The 18,737-nt window shown below is 38.2% G+C and overlaps 1 protein-coding gene across 1 annotated transcript; it reads left to right on the forward strand.

Moving 5' to 3' along the window:
* Window positions 1-2,340: 2,340 nt before the first annotated feature.
* Window positions 2,341-17,576, forward strand: LOC149811514 (putative sucrose-phosphate synthase 2). The gene is made up of 12 exons (XM_089993554.1): window positions 2,341-3,224; window positions 4,433-4,668; window positions 7,276-7,339; window positions 7,435-8,133; window positions 8,666-8,791; window positions 9,168-9,299; window positions 9,383-9,559; window positions 9,644-9,697; window positions 9,809-9,871; window positions 9,946-10,926; window positions 11,228-11,355; window positions 16,958-17,576. The coding sequence occupies exons 1-12, from the start codon at window positions 2,943-2,945 to the stop codon at window positions 17,244-17,246; spliced, it is 3,231 nt and encodes a 1,076-aa protein (XP_089849680.1). The 5' UTR covers window positions 2,341-2,942; the 3' UTR covers window positions 17,247-17,576.
* Window positions 17,577-18,737: the final 1,161 nt, after the last annotated feature.

Here is an 18,737-nt window from a genome sequence, read left to right on the forward strand (position 1 = left end):
CGCGAGATTTTTTCATAAATCTCTTGATATTTGTCACTATGGTTAAAAGGCCAATGAGTTTATTACAGTAAAATTTGTCATAAATTACCATTTTATTCTCAATATCGGGAAGGAGTATTTGAAGGGTTGACTAGTAAATAGACTCTCTTAACGTATCTTTGGATTAATGATAACCTAGTTTAAATGAATGAAAGTTTATTTTTTGATCAAGGATGCAAAAATTTAGGTGCCTTTTTTTAAAAGTTTAAAACTTAAGTGCATTTTTTAAAAATTTCTCACTTTTTAACTACCAAAAGACAATTTCGTTTGATGAAACTTTTCCCAAGATGGCACTTTTTATAATAAAAAAATGGAAAATATCGCATTCAAAGCCGAATGTTGGGATATTGAATATAACTTTATTTGATTCTAATCAACCATTAAACTATTTCAGAAGTCAGGGCATTATAGTACCGCAGATGTTTCTTTATATATTAAACAGTTGCAATTATAACTTGGGAGTAGCGCGTAGGTGCATTATCACTTTTGAACATGACCAAAATGAACTTTCATTGAGTGTCCACAGTGACGATTTTTGTCGCCGCTAAAAGTCTTAGCAGTAAGGTGTTATTTAGCGAAGCTCACATAGAGAGTTGTTCTAATCATGTTCAAAAGTGATCATCTACACATTTTCCTGTAACTTAGATGGTGACAAGAAAGGTGAGAAGGCATATTATAACTGAATATTTTAATTATGATAATCGTATAAAATGGAGAGCAGATCAAATCAAGTGATCTGAGGTCCTTGTGGGATGAAGATATGGACGGTGAAGATGTCAAATCACTTTCTTAAAGTGATTTCCATAAAATGAGCCGTAGCCATGACAACTTTTAGGCACCAATAGTGGCACTTCATGGGACATGCCAAAAATACTCTAATAAAAAAATTAGTCCAGTGATAAAGAAGATGCTGATATACCTAATTGCTATCCTACCATTGAACTATGGTTAGCTACATGACAGATAGAATATATGACTTAGCCTACTCCAAGCCCAAGAGCATTAAGAACATAGTCAGAAGTGATGGCATTTTTTAAAATTTCAAGATTTTATAGTGAAAATCTAAAAAATTGATGTAATCTCCAAAAAAGCAATATTATCAATATATGACTTGTTTTGAAAATATCATGTTTTTATTGTAATATTATTGTGTTATTGGCATGGTACTTGTAATTTTTTTATATTTTTAATTTTTTGTTTGTATTTTTATATATTTTTGCTATTATAAATATACCATTTTTTTATGAAAAGCAATGTTTTAAATGTATTACACAAAATTTTCTTTACCAAGAAAGTCCTTGTAATGAAATTTGCCAATATGATTATGAAAGTGCTACTGTCAAATCACAGATAGCCTTTAAGACAGTGATTTGACATCTTTACTGTCCATTCCTTCATCACACAAAGACCTCATGTGCTTGTATACATTGTGGACGGCGAGGATGCCAAATCACTTTTAGATTACTTGATCTGCTCTCCTTGCAGTAGGGGTGGCTATTGGGTACTCTCCCTAATCAGGTCAGGCTGGGACTGCATTTTGCAGTCCAGGCACCAATCAAGTTGAGCTGGGCCCAGCAGACCCGGCTCGAGTATGATCTGAGTCGGAGTATAACTGAGTCTGGTGAAACTCGAGCCAATTCTAACTTGTTGAGTCTTTGTAACCCAGGACCAACAAGTGGGTCAAGCCAAATTTTTAGCCAAACCATAAACTTTATTATAGTTTGGTTTTGTTCTGTGTAACCCTGGAACAAGGCTCAGCCCAAGTGGGTCAAGCCAAATTTTTAGCCAAACCATCAATTTTATTATAGTTTGGTTTTGTTCTTTGTAACCACTGGACCAAGGCCCGGCCCAAGTGGGTCAAGCCAAGCCACCAATTTTCAAGTTTGGCCCTTGACATAATCACATTAGAGGAAGTGTTGGTCACCATAAGTGGGAAAGGACAAACCTGTCTTTCTGAAATAGCTGGGGCACATTCTCCTCCCATTATTAATTTATTAATTAGCAGAAAAGTGAAAAACTAGGGTTTTCCTCATCAGTTACAAAACCTAGGGTTAGCGTCAGAGAATAAAGGAGTAAAACTTTAAATGAACTTTTTTTTTCTTTTTGTTCCCAACGATTATTTTTAAATTAAAGAAAAAAATACTAATTAAGAAAACACACAGAGAGAGAGAGAGAGCATGGAGAATAGGGCCGGGTTGAGCGACCGAGACGATTGTAGCAGCTGCACACGTTTGCATGTTGGGCCTTAGCTTTGTGACACGTGTATAAAGGCCCCCGGATACGTGGGGTCCGCTCTCTCTTATGCTGTCTTCCTCTCTCTCTCTCTCTCTCTCTCTCTCTCGTATTGGCTTGGCCCATCTGAGCCTCTCAACCTCTCTCTCTATCATATTGGTTTGGCTCGTCTGAACCCCTCTCTCTTGTGTTGCCTTCCTCTCTCTGAACTTCTCTCTCTCTCTCTCTCTCTCTCTCTCTCTCTCTCTCTCTCTCTCTCACACACACACACACAGATTGGCTTGGCCCATCTGAGCCTCTGAACCTCTCTCTTGTATTGGTTTGGCTCGTCTGAACCTCTCTCTATATATATATCTCATGCCACCATCGTCAGACGATATGAACAGCAGAGGCAGAAAGCATAGCTTTTCTTAGAACCAACAGAGTGAACAAATCTCTCTCTCTCTCTCTGAAACACACGCATACACGTGAAGAGGTAAAAACAATCACTTTTATCTAAAAGAAAAGATCCCATTATCTGTGCGAGTCTGTGTAGGAGCCACCGCTATTCCACCACCACCACCACCACCGCCACCATCATCAAAGCGTGAGGCAGACCGAAGAAGCAAAAGAGAAAGAGAAGCTACACAACACACCAACAAGACCAACAAGGCCAAGAAGAAGAAGAAGGGATGGCGGGGAACGAATGGATAAACGGGTACCTGGAGGCCATCATCGACAGCGGGGCGTCGGCCATCGCGGAGGACAGCCGGCCTTCCCCCGTGAACGTCCGGGAGAGGGGCCACTTCAACCCCACCAAGTACTTCGTCGAGGAGGTCGTTACCGGCGTCGACGAGTCCGACCTCCACCGGACGTGGATCAAGGTCGTCGCCACCCGCAACACCCGCGAGCGCAGCAACCGCCTCGAGAACATGTGCTGGCGCATCTGGCACCTCGCCCGCAAGAAGAAGCAGGTCCCTCTCTCTCTCTCTCTATGTTGTTCAGTTTTTCTCTGTTTCTTGTTTTTTGAATGATGCATGTTAAGCATGGTGCAGAGTGTTTAAAAAAGATGTTTTTTTGTTTGTTTGTTTGATTGATTGGTCCTTGTTTTGTGCAATCGTCTTGATGATTTGGTTTGATGGTAGAATCGTTGAAAGATATGAAATGGGTATTCGAGATTTCGTGCATGGTTTTGATGGATGGAGATTTGGTGATAGAGTAAGGGATTCCTAAATGGGTTGTTATTTATGCTTGTCTAGTTCAATTCCAGAGAGTGTTGATGGTACAGTGCATTGGTATGAATATTGCATGGTGCAGGATTGTGGGGATCGGTTCCCTTGATTCTTTCTTGTTTTGCATGATCTGAGAGCGATTTGATGGTAGGACGTAAATCTCTCTTGACCGAGTCGGTGGACGTGAAATGGTCTCTGTAAATTCTTTATTGTTTTCTATAATTACGGGAAATTTGATGGTGGAGTAGAACAGAGTATTGACGTGATCGAAAGAGCATGAGATGAAGGAAGATCGTTTCTCTTGTTGTGTTATGTTTTTGAATGATGTGAGGAATGTTTTAGTGATACACCGTGCTTCAAACAGATTGGTTTTAGTTCGAGTGTAAATTTATGATTCGATGTCTGAATTAGTATTTCTTTTGAATTATGGGTTCTAATTATCGTATTTAATTTTATGAAAGATTTAAAATGTTTAGCAGAACTTACAATGCGCTGCAACGTGGTTCCAATCTGATGGTACATTTTCTATTTCTCATTTAGGTAATGACATAATATATCTGGAGACAAACATATTTGATAACAATATTGGTAAATTCTTGTTGTCCAAATGGTGATTTGTACTTTTTGTTTTTCCTTTTTTACCACTTCTCACTGTTATTGTCATGCAGGACTTGCATAAGTTGATAATGTTGGTCACAGGGTAGATCTGTTTTAGCATCATAAAGGTGTTGATGCATAATTGATTCAAATCCGATGGTCTCTATGTTCTTCTCATGCATGAATTGAGAAAGATTTAATAAGGAGATAAACCAATGCCTACGTTTTTCGAATAATATTGACACGTTGCTTTTAGTGTGCGCTTTTAGATATTAATTCACGCTGTAGCGGGTTTTCCTCACATTATTACATTTATTAAATTATGTTAATCTATTTACATTTTATTTAAGCAGTTGGAATGGGAAGATTTCCAAAGGCTAGCAAACCGGAGACTAGAACGAGAGCAAGGACGGCGGGATGCCACGGAGGACATGTCAGAAGATTTATCAGAAGGAGAGAAGGGTGATGTCACAGGGGAAGTATTGCTGCAGAGCGAGACCCCAAGACAGAAATTTCAAAGGAATTTTTCAGATCTTCAGGTTTGGTCTGACGATAACAAGGGAAAGAAACTGTACATTGTGCTTATCAGGTATACCTTTTCATTAATTTCTTCAAAAGATTCTTTGTTATTTCTGGATAACTCGTTGTTTTTACTTTATCCTTGTGAAAGTTTCTTGTACAGATCTTAATTTATCTAGCTTAAGCCTTAAATTGCTTTTAATCTAAAGCAACATAATTGATATGAAACTGTGCAATGTCCTTGAGCTATAACAATTTAATCTAAGTCAACCATAAATATTCTATTTGTGATGCACATTGCACATACTCCAGAATTATTGCTGCATTTGAATGAAAGTTCAAACAGCAGATGTTTCAAATATGGAAGACTCTGTGCGCGGTTGAATCAACTTACACGTTCTGGGAGTTTTGACTCTAATGTGTTGTAGGCTTTGGACAACTAAAAACGTGTTATCTGAGTTAATGCTTTATTTTTTTTAAGGATAAAATTAACTGAATTAATATTAATTGGCTTGCTCTCTTGGATTATTGGCCTGGTCCTGGTTGGGTTGCACATGATTTACTAGTTCTATGCATGCCGGAGTTACTGTTCGCTGTACTCTGATTCTCCATGTCAGCTACTTTTGGGATGTTGATCCAGTTTTGATCTCTTATTAAAAAAGCTATAGAGATGGATATATAACGATCTTATTTCTAGAACAATGATTGGCACAGCTATTTATTTTCCGAATGCTTTTTCAAGGTTGTGTTTGTTCCCCCCTCCCCTCCCTCTCACACGGACAAATGTGGGCAGGTTGAAGGATGCATTTGCTTGCTGCGATACCAGGGTTGTAGGTTTATGCCCTGGCTGGGCACCTTGATGCCATGCATTGTGCTACACCGTGGGCCTAAGTATGCTGAACGCCTGCCGTTGCACATGCAACAGGTTTTCCTATTTTATGTTTCCATCTTTTGCTCTCACATACCAAAAACTCCAATTACTCATTCTCTTGTCAAAACTCGGAACTCATTGGATTAATGTTGGGTGGGAAATGGTAATTCATACCCTTCCTCTCAAGCCTGACCGACGTGATCTGTCTCTGTGATCAAAATCAAACTCTAGCAGTTAATTGGTAGGATACTTGTGTCTTGACTCGCATCAAGAATTTTAGTTGTTAAAATTGTTGTCTCATTTGAGTTTGCTTGAAAGGTATCTAAAGCCATAAGTAAAATGAGAATGAAGTTTTTTGGGACTCCAGTTCCAGGATCATGAAAATATAGGCTTACTAACCACTAATCAGAATCATTAGATAAAGTTTTGTTTTGGTGACTAGGAAAAATTGACATCCCAAATGCACTGCCTTGTAGGTTAAGAAGGGAACACAGTCTTGCAGTTTTATTCTGGAAACTACAGTTCTCCAAACTATATTTGTTGAAATCGATATTGGTCCAAGGTGATGTTTCAGAATTTAATGAGATAAGTTTTATTCTAAATAAGCGTTTGTTGTGATTTCCTTATAGACAGGACATGTACATTATTCACATGAGAGGATAAGATGATGTCGGTATAGCTGGTGTCAGAATTAGGTGAGCCTAAAGAAGATCTTTAAAATTTTCACAAGGAATCTGTTTATAGCTTTTGGAAATATATGATCTGGTATTGCTAATACATATGACCTATAAAACATTACTTAATGACCAAGAATGCAAGAAATATATTTAAATTCTGGACTAATTACAAAATAATGTATCCACAACTAATAATGCAAATACCCTTGCGGAAGCTATATACTCGACAGATGTTCAATAAGTGTCTTTGCTGACAAAATCCTGTCAGAGTCAATAAAATGCTTGGAAATGTGCACACACCCAAGAATCAAAATGTTTAGATACAGAACATCACATGATTTGGAACTACGTTCGGTAACAGTCTTCCTACTTTTGAAGGAGCATCTCCTGCCCAACTGATATAAACTAATGATTTAATTGTATATATTATAATGCCTTTTATGGCATTGTATGTCCTATTATGTGCTATTTCTGTTAACTGCCTAGACGGGGCAATTATATTTCCTAACTAGGATATCTATACACAGTTGAGATAAGTGGGATATATCATTGAACTAAACATCATGGATGACCATTTACCATTCCCCCCCCCCCCCTTATTGTAAACAAATTTTTAAATAAATCGACCTCAAGAAATGTATGCTCCTTGTAGATCAGTTCACAACTACTGTATGCAAACCATATTGAGTATTGCCCATCTCTGCCAGCAGTTTGAGATTGAAATTTATTAAAAAAATGTAAATTTACCAGCCAAAGTCATATATGTTACTACCAAAATTATCTAGTGTTGTCTAGTCAGTTTGCTTGGCAAAAGAAATTATATTCTACATGTATGATTAGTGAAACATGTAACCTTTCACGAACTATGGAGCAGTTTCATGAGATGAAGCTGACAGAAAAAGCATGTCGTGATCATATTAACTAGTCCCATATAACAGACTAAGTGGTTGAAGGTTTAAGCTTCATTTAGGAACATTGCCATGATTAGTTTCTTTCTTATTTTGTCTAATTGCTTAAAATGCTTTAATGAGAATCTCTGAGGTTTAAGTATTATGTTGTCTATGTGTTGACTGCTTCAGTACTTATAAATGAAATAATCCACTAAATTTTAGTGGCTCTGTCCAAACAGTTTACATGGCCTAGTTCGTGGTGATAACATGGAGCTGGGTCGAGATTCTGATACAGGTGGTCAGGTACTGTTTACCTTACATATTTTTATATGTTTTTTGGAAATATTGCACAGGTTAGTAGACATTATAAGGCTGACATGGCAAAGGAAAATGTTCAGGTAAAATACGTGGTAGAACTTTCCAGGGCACTCTCTATGATGCCAGGGGTGTATAGAGTTGACCTCTTTACTCGCCAGATATCATCACCTGATGTTGACTGGAGTTATGGAGAGCCAACAGAGATGTTAGCCCCAGGCTCATATGATTCGGATGGAAATGATGCAGGAGAGAGCAGTGGGGCATACATTATACGTATACCCTTTGGACCTAGGGACAAGTATCTCCGGAAAGAGTTATTATGGCCTTATATACAAGAGTTTGTTGATGGAGCTCTAGCGCACATCCTTAACATGTCCAAGGTGTTGGCAGAACAGATAGGCAAGGGGCAGCCAGTCTGGCCATATGTCATTCATGGCCACTATGCAGATGCTGGTGATAGTGCTGCACTTCTTTCGGGTGCCCTTAATGTTCCTATGGTTCTTACAGGCCATTCTCTTGGAAGAAATAAGCTAGAACAACTTCTTAAGCAAGGGCGCCAATCAAAGGAGGACATCAATGCAACTTACAAGATAATGCGACGCATAGAAGCTGAAGAACTTTCTCTTGATGCAGCAGAACTTGTCATCACGAGTACTAAGCAGGAAATCGAAGAACAGTGGGGCCTATATGATGGTTTTGATGTCAAGCTTGAGAAGGTGTTGAGAGCTCGTGGAAGGAGAGGAGTCAATTGTCATGGACGGTACATGCCAAGGATGGCGGTATGTGTGAAATACACACACATACACATGCACAGGAATGCATACACACACAAAGAAACTTAGTAGGCAAATGGAACATACACATTTACATCCATCCTTATGTTTCCATTACATTCTTACATTAAACAGATATATTGTTTATTGTCTCATGGACATAGAAACAGGCATGCAGTTTGATTGTATATTTTGTTATTTCTATTTATGTTCAAACCCAAAGGTGAACAAGTACTTTAAAAATGCCAGATAAGAGGAGAAAAAGCTCTTGTTTAATTCTTTTACTATAACTGCTGCTCTGTTAGTGTTATTAGACTTTTGTGTAAAGTCACCCTGATAGGCAAGCTGGGGTTAGGCAGACCCTACCAATTATACTACAAGCTATACCCATGGGTATCAAAGTCGGGACGTGCCAGCACTTGATGACAGTCACAAGACCCTCCGACCAGATGAGCGGAACCTTCATGGGTTACTTTTGACATAATATGAATCTGAACTTGTTTAACTTTTAACTGACATTGCTGCTACTTGCGTGCAGGTTATTCCTCCAGGCATGGACTTCAGCAATGTGGTTCAAGAGCAAGATCTAACTGAAGCTGATGGAGAACTTACATTGATCACAGAGGGTGCCTCTCCTAAGTCTATTCCACCTATATGGGCTGATGTATGTTTCCAAACTAAAGTTTAAAGTAGACCCTTTAAAAGTATAGACCCTACCTGTACTGGAGCTTCTATTATTATGGGTCTGAGTTCCTAAGAACCTAGACTGGGTGGCAAGTATGTCAACTGGAATATACTTTCCATTGGCTTGGGAAGATCGGACTGAGCTTGATAAATTTTCCTAGTTAATTGATTGAGGTCACTGGCATGAGGTATGCCATGTGGTTCTCAATCCAGACTCATGCCATGTAGAGTTGAACCACCTGAGTCACGAGTCAGGCTGTTAGGTTTATGTGCTTGTTTTAACTGAAGAAGCCTAGTACAACTTTTGCATTCATCAACTTCTATCTTGTGCATGGTAAACAAATAGAGTCTTGCAGGTGATGCGTTTCCTTACAAATCCTCATAAGCCGATGATATTGGCCTTATCTAGGCCGGATCCGAAGAAGAACATAACCACTCTTTTGAAAGCCTTTGGAGAGTGCCGTCCGCTGAGAGAGTTTGCGAATTTGGCAAGTATTCAAATTTGGAAACATTGTAATTTAGCCTGATGTTCTATATAGTCCTCATACTTTAACTATGTGGTTGCATGCAGACATTGATCATGGGAAACAGGGACGATATAGACGAAATGTCTGGAGGTAATGCGAGTGTACTCACTACGGTCCTGAAGATTATAGATAAGTATGACCTATATGGGCAGGTTGCCTACCCAAAGCATCACAAGCAATCTGATGTCCCAGATATTTATAGGCTAGCAGCAAAGACTAAGGTTTGCAACTTTCTTTATGCTATCGTAATGTTGCTTTTCATATCATGCAATCAGGTCTGTGCCAACTGATTGGTGTAATGACAGGGAGTATTTATAAATCCAGCACTAGTGGAGCCATTTGGTCTTACTTTAATCGAGGTTTATTCTAGCTCTGATGCTAAGCATCATCCTCTTTGTTCCTTTTTTTTTCTTGTTTTTCCTTTTCCTTCCCTGTTCTACATGGAAGCTTATTTTGTGAAACTATTACAGGCAGCTGCACATGGTTTGCCAATGGTAGCAACAAAGAATGGGGGTCCAGTTGACATCCACCGGGTATGATAATCTGTCATATGCTTAGGCAGTCACGAGGGATCCTGGATCTTATTAATGTGTTTTAAATGGTTTAGGCATTGAACAATGGGCTGCTCGTGGATCCGCATGATGACAAAGCTATTGCTGAAGCGCTGCTGAAATTAGTTGCAGGGAAAAATCTTTGGCATGAATGCAGAAAGAATGGGTGGAAGAACATACATTTGTTTTCATGGCCAGAGCACTGTCGAACTTACCTGACAAGGGTGGCGACCTGCAGGATGAGGCATCCTCAGTGGCAGTTGGACACACCACTGGATGATACAGTAGCAGAGGACTCATTGGGAGATTCGTTAAAGGATGTGCAAGACATGTCCCTCAGGCTTTCAGTTGATGGTGAGAAATCATCTGACAATGGTTCACTGGAGTATGATCCTGAGGAACTTGAGAAGGTGGCAGCAGAAAAAGGAGATCCTGAGCTACAAGACCAGGTGAAGCGGATCATGAACAAATTGAAGAAAGCATCAGCTGAAGCACAAGTGGAAGGGGGCAAGAAGCAGAATGAGAACACACTGAACAAATATCCAGCATTGAGAAGAAGGAAGAGGCTGTTTGCAATAGCATTGGATAGTTACAGTGCAGAGGGAAAGCCAGACACAAAGATGCTGAAAGCAATCCAGGAGATGTTCAAGGCTGTCAAGTCGGACACATTGGCATCAAGAGTTTCCGGATTCGCGCTTTCCACTGCGATGCCACTTTCAGAGACATTACAATTATTGGCATCAGGAAGGATTCAGGCAACAGAGTTTGATGCTCTGATATGCAGCAGCGGAAGCGAGGTCTACTACCCAGGCACACATCAATGCATGGAAGGCGGGAAGCTCTGCCCAGACAAGGACTATGCCTCACATATTGACTACCGCTGGGGATGTGATGGATTGAATAAAACCATAACAAAATTGATGAATTCACCAGAGATGAAAGATGGGAAGGTGGCTAATTCTTCAAGTATTATCGAGGAAGATCAAAAGGCGAGCAATGCTCATTGCATTTCATATTTAGTCAAGGATCCCACCAAGGTATACTAACATACACTATAATATTGATGCAATAGAAATTCTCTATTCTTGGTTCAGGAACCGATCGTTATATATTGATATATAAGAAAGATCGTATAAACTCATCAAAATAATGAAGCATACGACACATGGATGTCTCCCTCCACAAAAAAAGGCGTAAAACATCTTCATTTAATGAATGAAACTATTAACTACTTAACCTAAATGCTAGAATCAAGGAATTCTTTCAGTGGACTCTAATACTGATACGATAAACAATAACCCAATGTGTTAAAATTTATTTTTGGTGCAACTGCTTCAGGTCAAAAAGATAGATGAACTAAGGCAGAAGCTTCGGATGAGAGGGCTTCGGTGCCATCTAATGTATTGCAGGAACTCTACACGGTTGCAAGTCATTCCTCTGCTTGCATCTCGATCACAGGCACTCAGGTATGGAACATTATAATCCCCACAACCTCCACACCCTTTTTTCTTTTTAGTACACCATGTGCCATCTTTACGGTCAATATTTGATTACCATGTATGGAATAAATCTATATCTATGAGCTTTCTGTTGCTGTTTTTTGTTCTATATCCAAGTGGGAGTTGGATCCCTTGAGATACAAATTTCATACTCTTTGACCCTGAACCCAAGGCCTCAATTTTGTCAAATAGCCATTTTCTTGGAATACAAATTCTTTCCTATCCCCACCAAAATCTTATAAAAATAAACACACATGATATTAAAAAAGTTAGAACCTCAAAGAGTATTGCTTAGCTATAATTATCTCAATAAATGAAGCTATACCAACAAGTATGTGAAACAAATTGATTATAAAAATCATCAATGGTTATATTCAGAGTGAACATCGCATCAAGCTTCCATTTAATCATTGATGGCAATATTTTTTTCTACAAATTAAAAATCTACCACGAACACCACAGACCAAATGGATCAAATTTGCGTGTACTGATTCACGAAAGATGGAAAAAGAGCCAATTCATGGAAAACTCACAAAGAAAAACCCATTTCAAGGAACACCCGTGAGATTTCGTGTTCCAGAACTATTCAGCAGAACAAAAAGAGATGGTAGAGAGTTAGGGCTGTATGAATTCATGATTCCCAATATGGGTCGTGCTCTATATCTTTCCTTTATATATTGAACATAAGTATTTTACATGTCGAGAATACCCTTGCTGATACAAACACCTGATTTTACATAAAGGGGTAAATAAGAGTAAGAAAAAAAAACAACACAAACACAAAATACATATGGATCAGATATATCCAAATTCAGGTCCAGATCATGTCACATCCCAATAGCCTCCCTCAAGTTGTGCCTGATCATTTATCATGGACAACTTGTCTTTCAAAAACCAAAACCTCTGCCTGGTTAATCTTTTTGTAAAGAGATCTGTCAGTTGATGCTCTATTTTAACAAACTTGGTCTCCAACTCTTGATCTTCAATCTTCCTTCTGATAAAATGTTGATCTATTTCAATATGTTTAGTCTTTCCATGATGAATGAGATTTAAAGATATCTTGATTGCACTTTGATTATCACAAAGAAGAACAAACTTTTAAACAACTTCACCCAAATCATTCTAAAGATATCAAATCCATGTAATTTCAGCAGTCACAACAGCCATGGATCAATCCTCCACCTTTGTACTAGACCTAGCCATTGCCTTTTGCTTTTTGCTGCTCCATGAAACCATTTTTTTTCCAATGAAGACACAATAGCTCGAAACTGACCTCCAATTATTTGGATCTCTTGCCCAATCTACATCAGAATAAGCTATTACAGTCAAGGCATCTTCTTCTTTCGATATTTTCTTATAACATAGACTATCTCCTATGGTTCCTTTCAAGTATCTCAAAATTCTCTTTATTGAATCCATGTGAGTGGACATGGGCTCATGCATGAATTGCGATACTTGATTAACAACAAAAACAATATTCAGATGGGTGAATATGAGATATTGCAATATACCCATGATACTTCAATATTTAGTGAGATCCTCGTAAAGCTCCCCATCATTTGCACTGAGTTTCTGATGTATCGGGCTAGGTGTAAGAACCGGTTTGCAATCAATTATTCACATTTTAGCAAGAAGATCAAGAGTGTATTTATGCTGAGTCAACCTGAGTTTCTCACCATTCCTATCAACTTCCACTCCAAGAAAATATCTCAGTTCACCAAGATCCTTCATTTTGAATCTTTTGTTAAGAAAACCTTTCACATTATTGACATGCTGATAAAAAATGCTGGTGATGATTATATCATCCACATAAATAAGGAGCTGAGTAATAAAATCCTCTCCCTTGAAGATAAAAAAAAGAATAATCTTAAGTTAAATGATAAAATTCATACCTATGAATTTCTAGAGAGAAACTTTTGAACCATGAACGAGAAGCTTGTTTGAGCCCATATATAAATATTTTCAGTCTGCAAACATGTGTTCTTGGGTTATCCTCACTGTAGCCTAATGGTTGTTCCATATAAACCTCTTCTTTCAGTTCTCCATGCAATAATCCATTTTTAACATCTAGCTGACTCAACTTCCACCCATGATCAACAACCAATGATAAGATGATTAAGATTGTTCCCATCTTCACAACTGAACTGAATGTTTCCTCGTAATCCTGCCCATATTCTTGAGTGAAACCTTTAGCTACTACTGTGGCCTTATCTCTCAATGCTCCTATCTGGTTTATACTTTATTTTTTAAACCCATTTTGATTCCATAACATTTTTATCTAGAGTCTGCTTAACAATATCCCAGGTTTAACATTCATGTAAGGCTTTCATTTCTTCATTCATGACTTCAATCCATCGGTTAGATTGTTGGATTTCACAGTCTGCTGAAACACTTTGGGCTTTTCTTGCTTTTCAATTTGGATAAAAAAAATATCTGAAAATCTGCACTAAATTTTTCGTGACTCACCCAATCTTGCAATGGGATGTCGCACTCTGGTGGATCTTCTTGGTTGTAGCAACTGATGTTGATTTTCTTCCAACATTTGTTGTTGATCATCAGTGTTGTGAACTTCTCGATTTCTTCTAAAATAAACACACCCTTGAACCTTTCAAGGATTTTCGCAATGTTGCCAACATTATTCTGCTCATGATTTCCTTGATGCTGCTAAATCTGAATAATTTGTTTTGTAGTTGGTGGTGAAGTGTCATGATTGGGACCTTCATGGCTTACAGATGCAAAAAGATCAGCATTCAACCACGGCTGATGAGTCTCAACTCTCAACATCTTTGCTTCCCTGCAACACATGATCACTATTAACATTCGAAAAATTACTTTCATCAAATATCACATTTCTTGAAATTTTGACTTTCTCAACCTTGGGGTCATAGAATCTAAAACCCTTATAATCATCTCCATATCCAATGACCTTGCAAGCCAAAGCTTTATTCTCAAACTTGTTTCTTAAAGTGCTATCAATGTAAACATAACAAATGCAACCAAAGGCCTGCAAATCATCATAATCTGAGTGTGTCCCAAATAATGCAAAGAAAGGGACTCATACTCAAGAATTTTCATGGGCAGTTTATTTATGACACGAACTACAGTGTCAAAGGCTCTGTCAAAAGCTTAATTGAAATATTGGTGGCATGAATTATAGACAATCCACTCTCAACAATATAGCGGTGTTTTCTTTTAGCCATGCCATTTTGCTGGGGTGTTTGTGAGTAGAAAATTTCACTATTAATTCTATTACACTGAAGAAAATCAATAAAGTCTTTTGACAAATATTTGCCTCCACCATCACACCGGTAGTTAAGAATACTAGTAGTTAAGAATACCAATGGAGAATTGGTTTTGAACAAAGACATGAAATTTATGAAACAAATTAAAAACCTTAGACTTTTGTTTCATAAATATATCCATGTAAATCGGGAATAATCATTGATGAAAGTAACATAATATCTACTTCCTGAATAAGACAAAACAAGGGCAAGCCCCCAAAACATCATAATGAATAATCTCAAAAGGTTTCAAAGCTCTTTTATTATAGGACATTGAAAGGTAGTACATGACTCTTGCATAATTGACGAATTGGACAAATATGAATATCAAACTCTTGATTCAAACTTGACTTACATAAGAATCCACTAGCGACCAATCTTTCAACGGAAATACGACTACAATGACCCAATCGACCTTGATAAATGTTTGACTTATTTGACTTAGAAAGACTGAAGATATAAGTAGAAGACAACGACTCGAGCTTTGAATGTTGATTCATCTAAGCACAAACAATGGAGGGATCTTCCTTGAAGATGTATATGTTCCCATATCTCTCCCCTTTAGGGAATGTCTTGTTCGTTCGGATGCCCTTGACATTCACAGAAGATGAAGTAAATTTGATGTAAGAATTTGCATCATCTACAAGTTTGAAAACAAACAAAATGTTCTTGATATTCGAAACACAATGAACATTAGACAATTTTATAGAATTAGAATTGGATAACGGAATTGAAACTTTTCTAGAGTGGGTGATGGGATGGCGATTACAATCTCCAGTAACAATATTACTTCTACCAGAGTAAGGAACCAACGTAGAAAACTTATCTGTGTCACTAGTAACATGGCTGGCTGCACTTGAGTGAATGTACCAAGCTCGTTGGTCGTTTTTCTTGAAACTTAATCTTGCTAAGGCCGCCAGTAATAACTCCTTATTTGGTACACTCTGGGATCCATTGTTCTACCTTTTATTCTGATTTTGATTGCTGCCCTGCCCTTTGTTTTGAGCCTCCAAGTTGAACCTAGGATTGTCTTTGAACCAACAATTGGCCTTTACGTGTCCTCGCTTCTTGCATATGTAAAAATTAGGAATGCCTCTATTGAAATTCATATTTGCAGAAGGAGTCATGTTAGGAGTAGGCAACAAGCCACATCCTCCATGATTGTCATGGCCTCCTCGGTACCCTCCTCATCCATGACCAAAGGAGGTACCAGTAACCAAGACTCCATGAGAATCAATATTAGGTTTCTCCAAATCCTTGAATGCTCCCTTCATTGACATCTCATAATGGAGAAATTTGGATTTGAAATCATCAAAAGTCTGAAGTCTCTCAAGATATTGTAGTGTGGTGGAGATGACATGATATTTGAGACCTAATGTTGAACCTTGTCTTTATCTTGCACTTCATACCCAGCTAGTGCAAGTTGATTGTAATGTTGATTTTGTTGAAATATTCCAAGATCAACATAGATGAGTCCTTTATGAGATTCTAAAATTTCCTCTTCAAATACATCACCCTTGCTTTTGAAATCTAAGAGTAGGTTTGGACAAGTCTAGTCCATAAATCCAACGTTGTGCGGTTATCAGGGATCCCAATCAATACCTCTTTGGGAAAGAGTAGAGGTAATATAAGTTACTAATACTTGATACCTCTTCATCCAACTGACAAATTCAGGATTCTGAATAGTCTCTGTAGCCTACGCAACCCCTTTTCATATTTCTCTTCTTGAAAAATAAATTTTGGTAGGATGGATACCGATCCATCCTGATAACCACCGAGATCCAGGCTCCTAATGAAATGAGTAATCTACCTCTTCCATGTAAGAAAGTTGGAATTATTCAGCTTTTCAAAGACTAGTTGATTTAAGAAATTGGCCGAAAGGGCTGATTGAGATGAATTTGGGTCCATTGGGAAACAAATAAAGTAGATAAGAAAGGAAAGCTACACATATTGAATGAAAAACAGTAGTCACAGGTAGAATCCGAGAAGCATGAGCACAAAACGAAACTGATCAAATCTTCGAATATCGAATACCAAAAATAAAGAAAAATAAATGAATATAAGAAAGGTAACCGCAATACCCTGTTGATACAAACACACGATTTTACATAGAGGGGTAAATAAGAGAATAAGAAAAGAAACAATACAAACACAAAATACATATGGATCGGATGTGTCCAGATTTATGTCCAGAATCCAGATCACGTCACATCCCAATATCCCACCTCACAAAAAGATGAATTATACTCTGAAATTTTCTTTAAAGTTTAACCTCTCTATCTGTCTAGGTACCTCTTTGTTCGGTGGGGTCTCAATGTGGCGAATATGTACGTGCTTATGGGTGAGCACGGGGACACCGACTATGAGGAGTTGCTGTCGGGCTCCCACAAGACGCTGATCCTCAAAGGGGTGGTGGAGAAGGGGTCGGAGGAGCTTATGAGGACAACCGGGAGCTACCAGCGGGAGGACACTGTCCCCCCCGAGAGCCCCCTCATCGTTCGAACCGCTGGAGGAGTCTCTGCAGAAGAGATCGCCACCTGCCTAAAGCAGCTCTACAAGGCCATTGTTGGCATGTGAATGAAGAGAGACTCTTCCTCAAGAAATGGTAAAACCAGAACCAGCTCTCTCTCTATATATGGTTACGTCTAGTTATAGATATGGAATAGAAGCTTTGTAAATCTTGGGACTGGTGGTGGTTGGAGAATCAAACGCTTGAATGGTAATTCTTTCTTGGTCATTTTTATTTGATGATGACGATAAGGGAACAGGAGCTCTTGTCAGATTATCTCTGACTTCCATGTTAGAGATGCAAAAGTTGAAAATAAGGATACTGTTATACTTCTGTTCTTATTGTGAAAGTCACCAAACTCTATTCTGTTTCAAAATAAAGATGCTGTTATACTTCTAGTCTTATTTGTCTCAAGTTTTATTTCCTTTTTTATTGGTTGATATATTTCATTTGTGTGAGTGTATAGAAGTGTGCATGTGCTTCTTCAAAACTTGACCTCAAGCGCATGGCAGAAGAATGATTTATCTAGCTTCACTTTTACTGGTCTTTGGAGTGTCCAAGGGTTGATGTTTTTAACTAACAAGTTTGTTGTTGAATGACTTTCAAAGAGTTTGTTGTTGATTTCTATCCATGAACCGTGGAGTAGAATTTTAGGTAGGGGGATTAAAGGCGAGCTATAAGTAAGTGACACTAGTTGGATTTGAGGCTTCACTTGGGTCCACTTGCATGCTGGGCCCTCAGTGAATGACTTAGCCAGGCCTTGGTGAACCTGAATTGTAACATGGATTAGTTGGGGCTCGGCGTACTGGGCCTCGGGCTTCAGTATGAAGGAGCGTCGTAACTGTTTGACAAAGCTTGTAAAGGTGCTTGGTCTGCTGTTGTGAGATTTAGACATACAAAGTGGAGAATTAACTTGTTGCCTTGAGTTTGGCTCTGTTTGAGAGCTAGTGTTGAAGAGGAGATGATGAGGGTGGGAGTGGAGAACGAAATGGATGATGAGGCTGGAGTTGTCAGCTACATTTTTGTGAGGATGTTAATTGAAATAGGGACATTTCCACTCCCATCTCTGCTTGCATCTCCCAAATCATGCCTTCCAAACTGCAGCAGGGGTAGGTGGGATAGATGGGATTCACTAAATTGGGGTAATGTTTGATATCCCTGTTGGTAAGGAACTCCTTATATATATATATATATATATATATATATATATATATATATATATATATATATATATATATATATATATATATATATATATATTCGTTTTTTTACCTCTGACCCTTCATATGTATTCTACATATTAAGTTTAGTATAAACCCACCTTTGAATCATTTTTTTTTACGTATATGTCATTTTGAGAGGGTTTAAAAATCAATGGCCTACAATGTACCAAATTTTAAACTTCAAAAAAAAATATTTTTACGTCCAAAAACTATGATCCAATTACCCACTAGGGTAGCAAATGCTATCCACACTAAATTCACATCTCTTCTCGTCTCCAGCTCCAAATAAGAGCCATAATTTGCTATTCGGTTACTTAGCTTACTAGCTTCAGCTAG

The sequence above is a fragment of the Nuphar pumila genome, chromosome 17, assembly GCF_984573655.1.
Source record: "Nuphar pumila chromosome 17, dmNupPumi1.hap1.1, whole genome shotgun sequence".
Taxonomy (NCBI): Eukaryota; Viridiplantae; Streptophyta; class Magnoliopsida; order Nymphaeales; family Nymphaeaceae; genus Nuphar; species Nuphar pumila.

Bases quoted from the DNA above. Each gene is read 5' to 3' on its own strand.
- LOC149811514 (XM_089993554.1), top strand. From the start codon at position 2,943: ATGGCGGGGAACGAATGGATAAACGGGTACCTGGAGGCCATCATCGAC. The intron at 4,669-7,275 runs GTATACCTTTTC...CTGTCCAAACAG, and splicing joins CTGTACATTGTGCTTATCAG to TTTACATGGCCTAGTTCGTG. The intron at 9,872-9,945 runs GTATGATAATCT...TAAATGGTTTAG, and splicing joins GTCCAGTTGACATCCACCGG to GCATTGAACAATGGGCTGCT.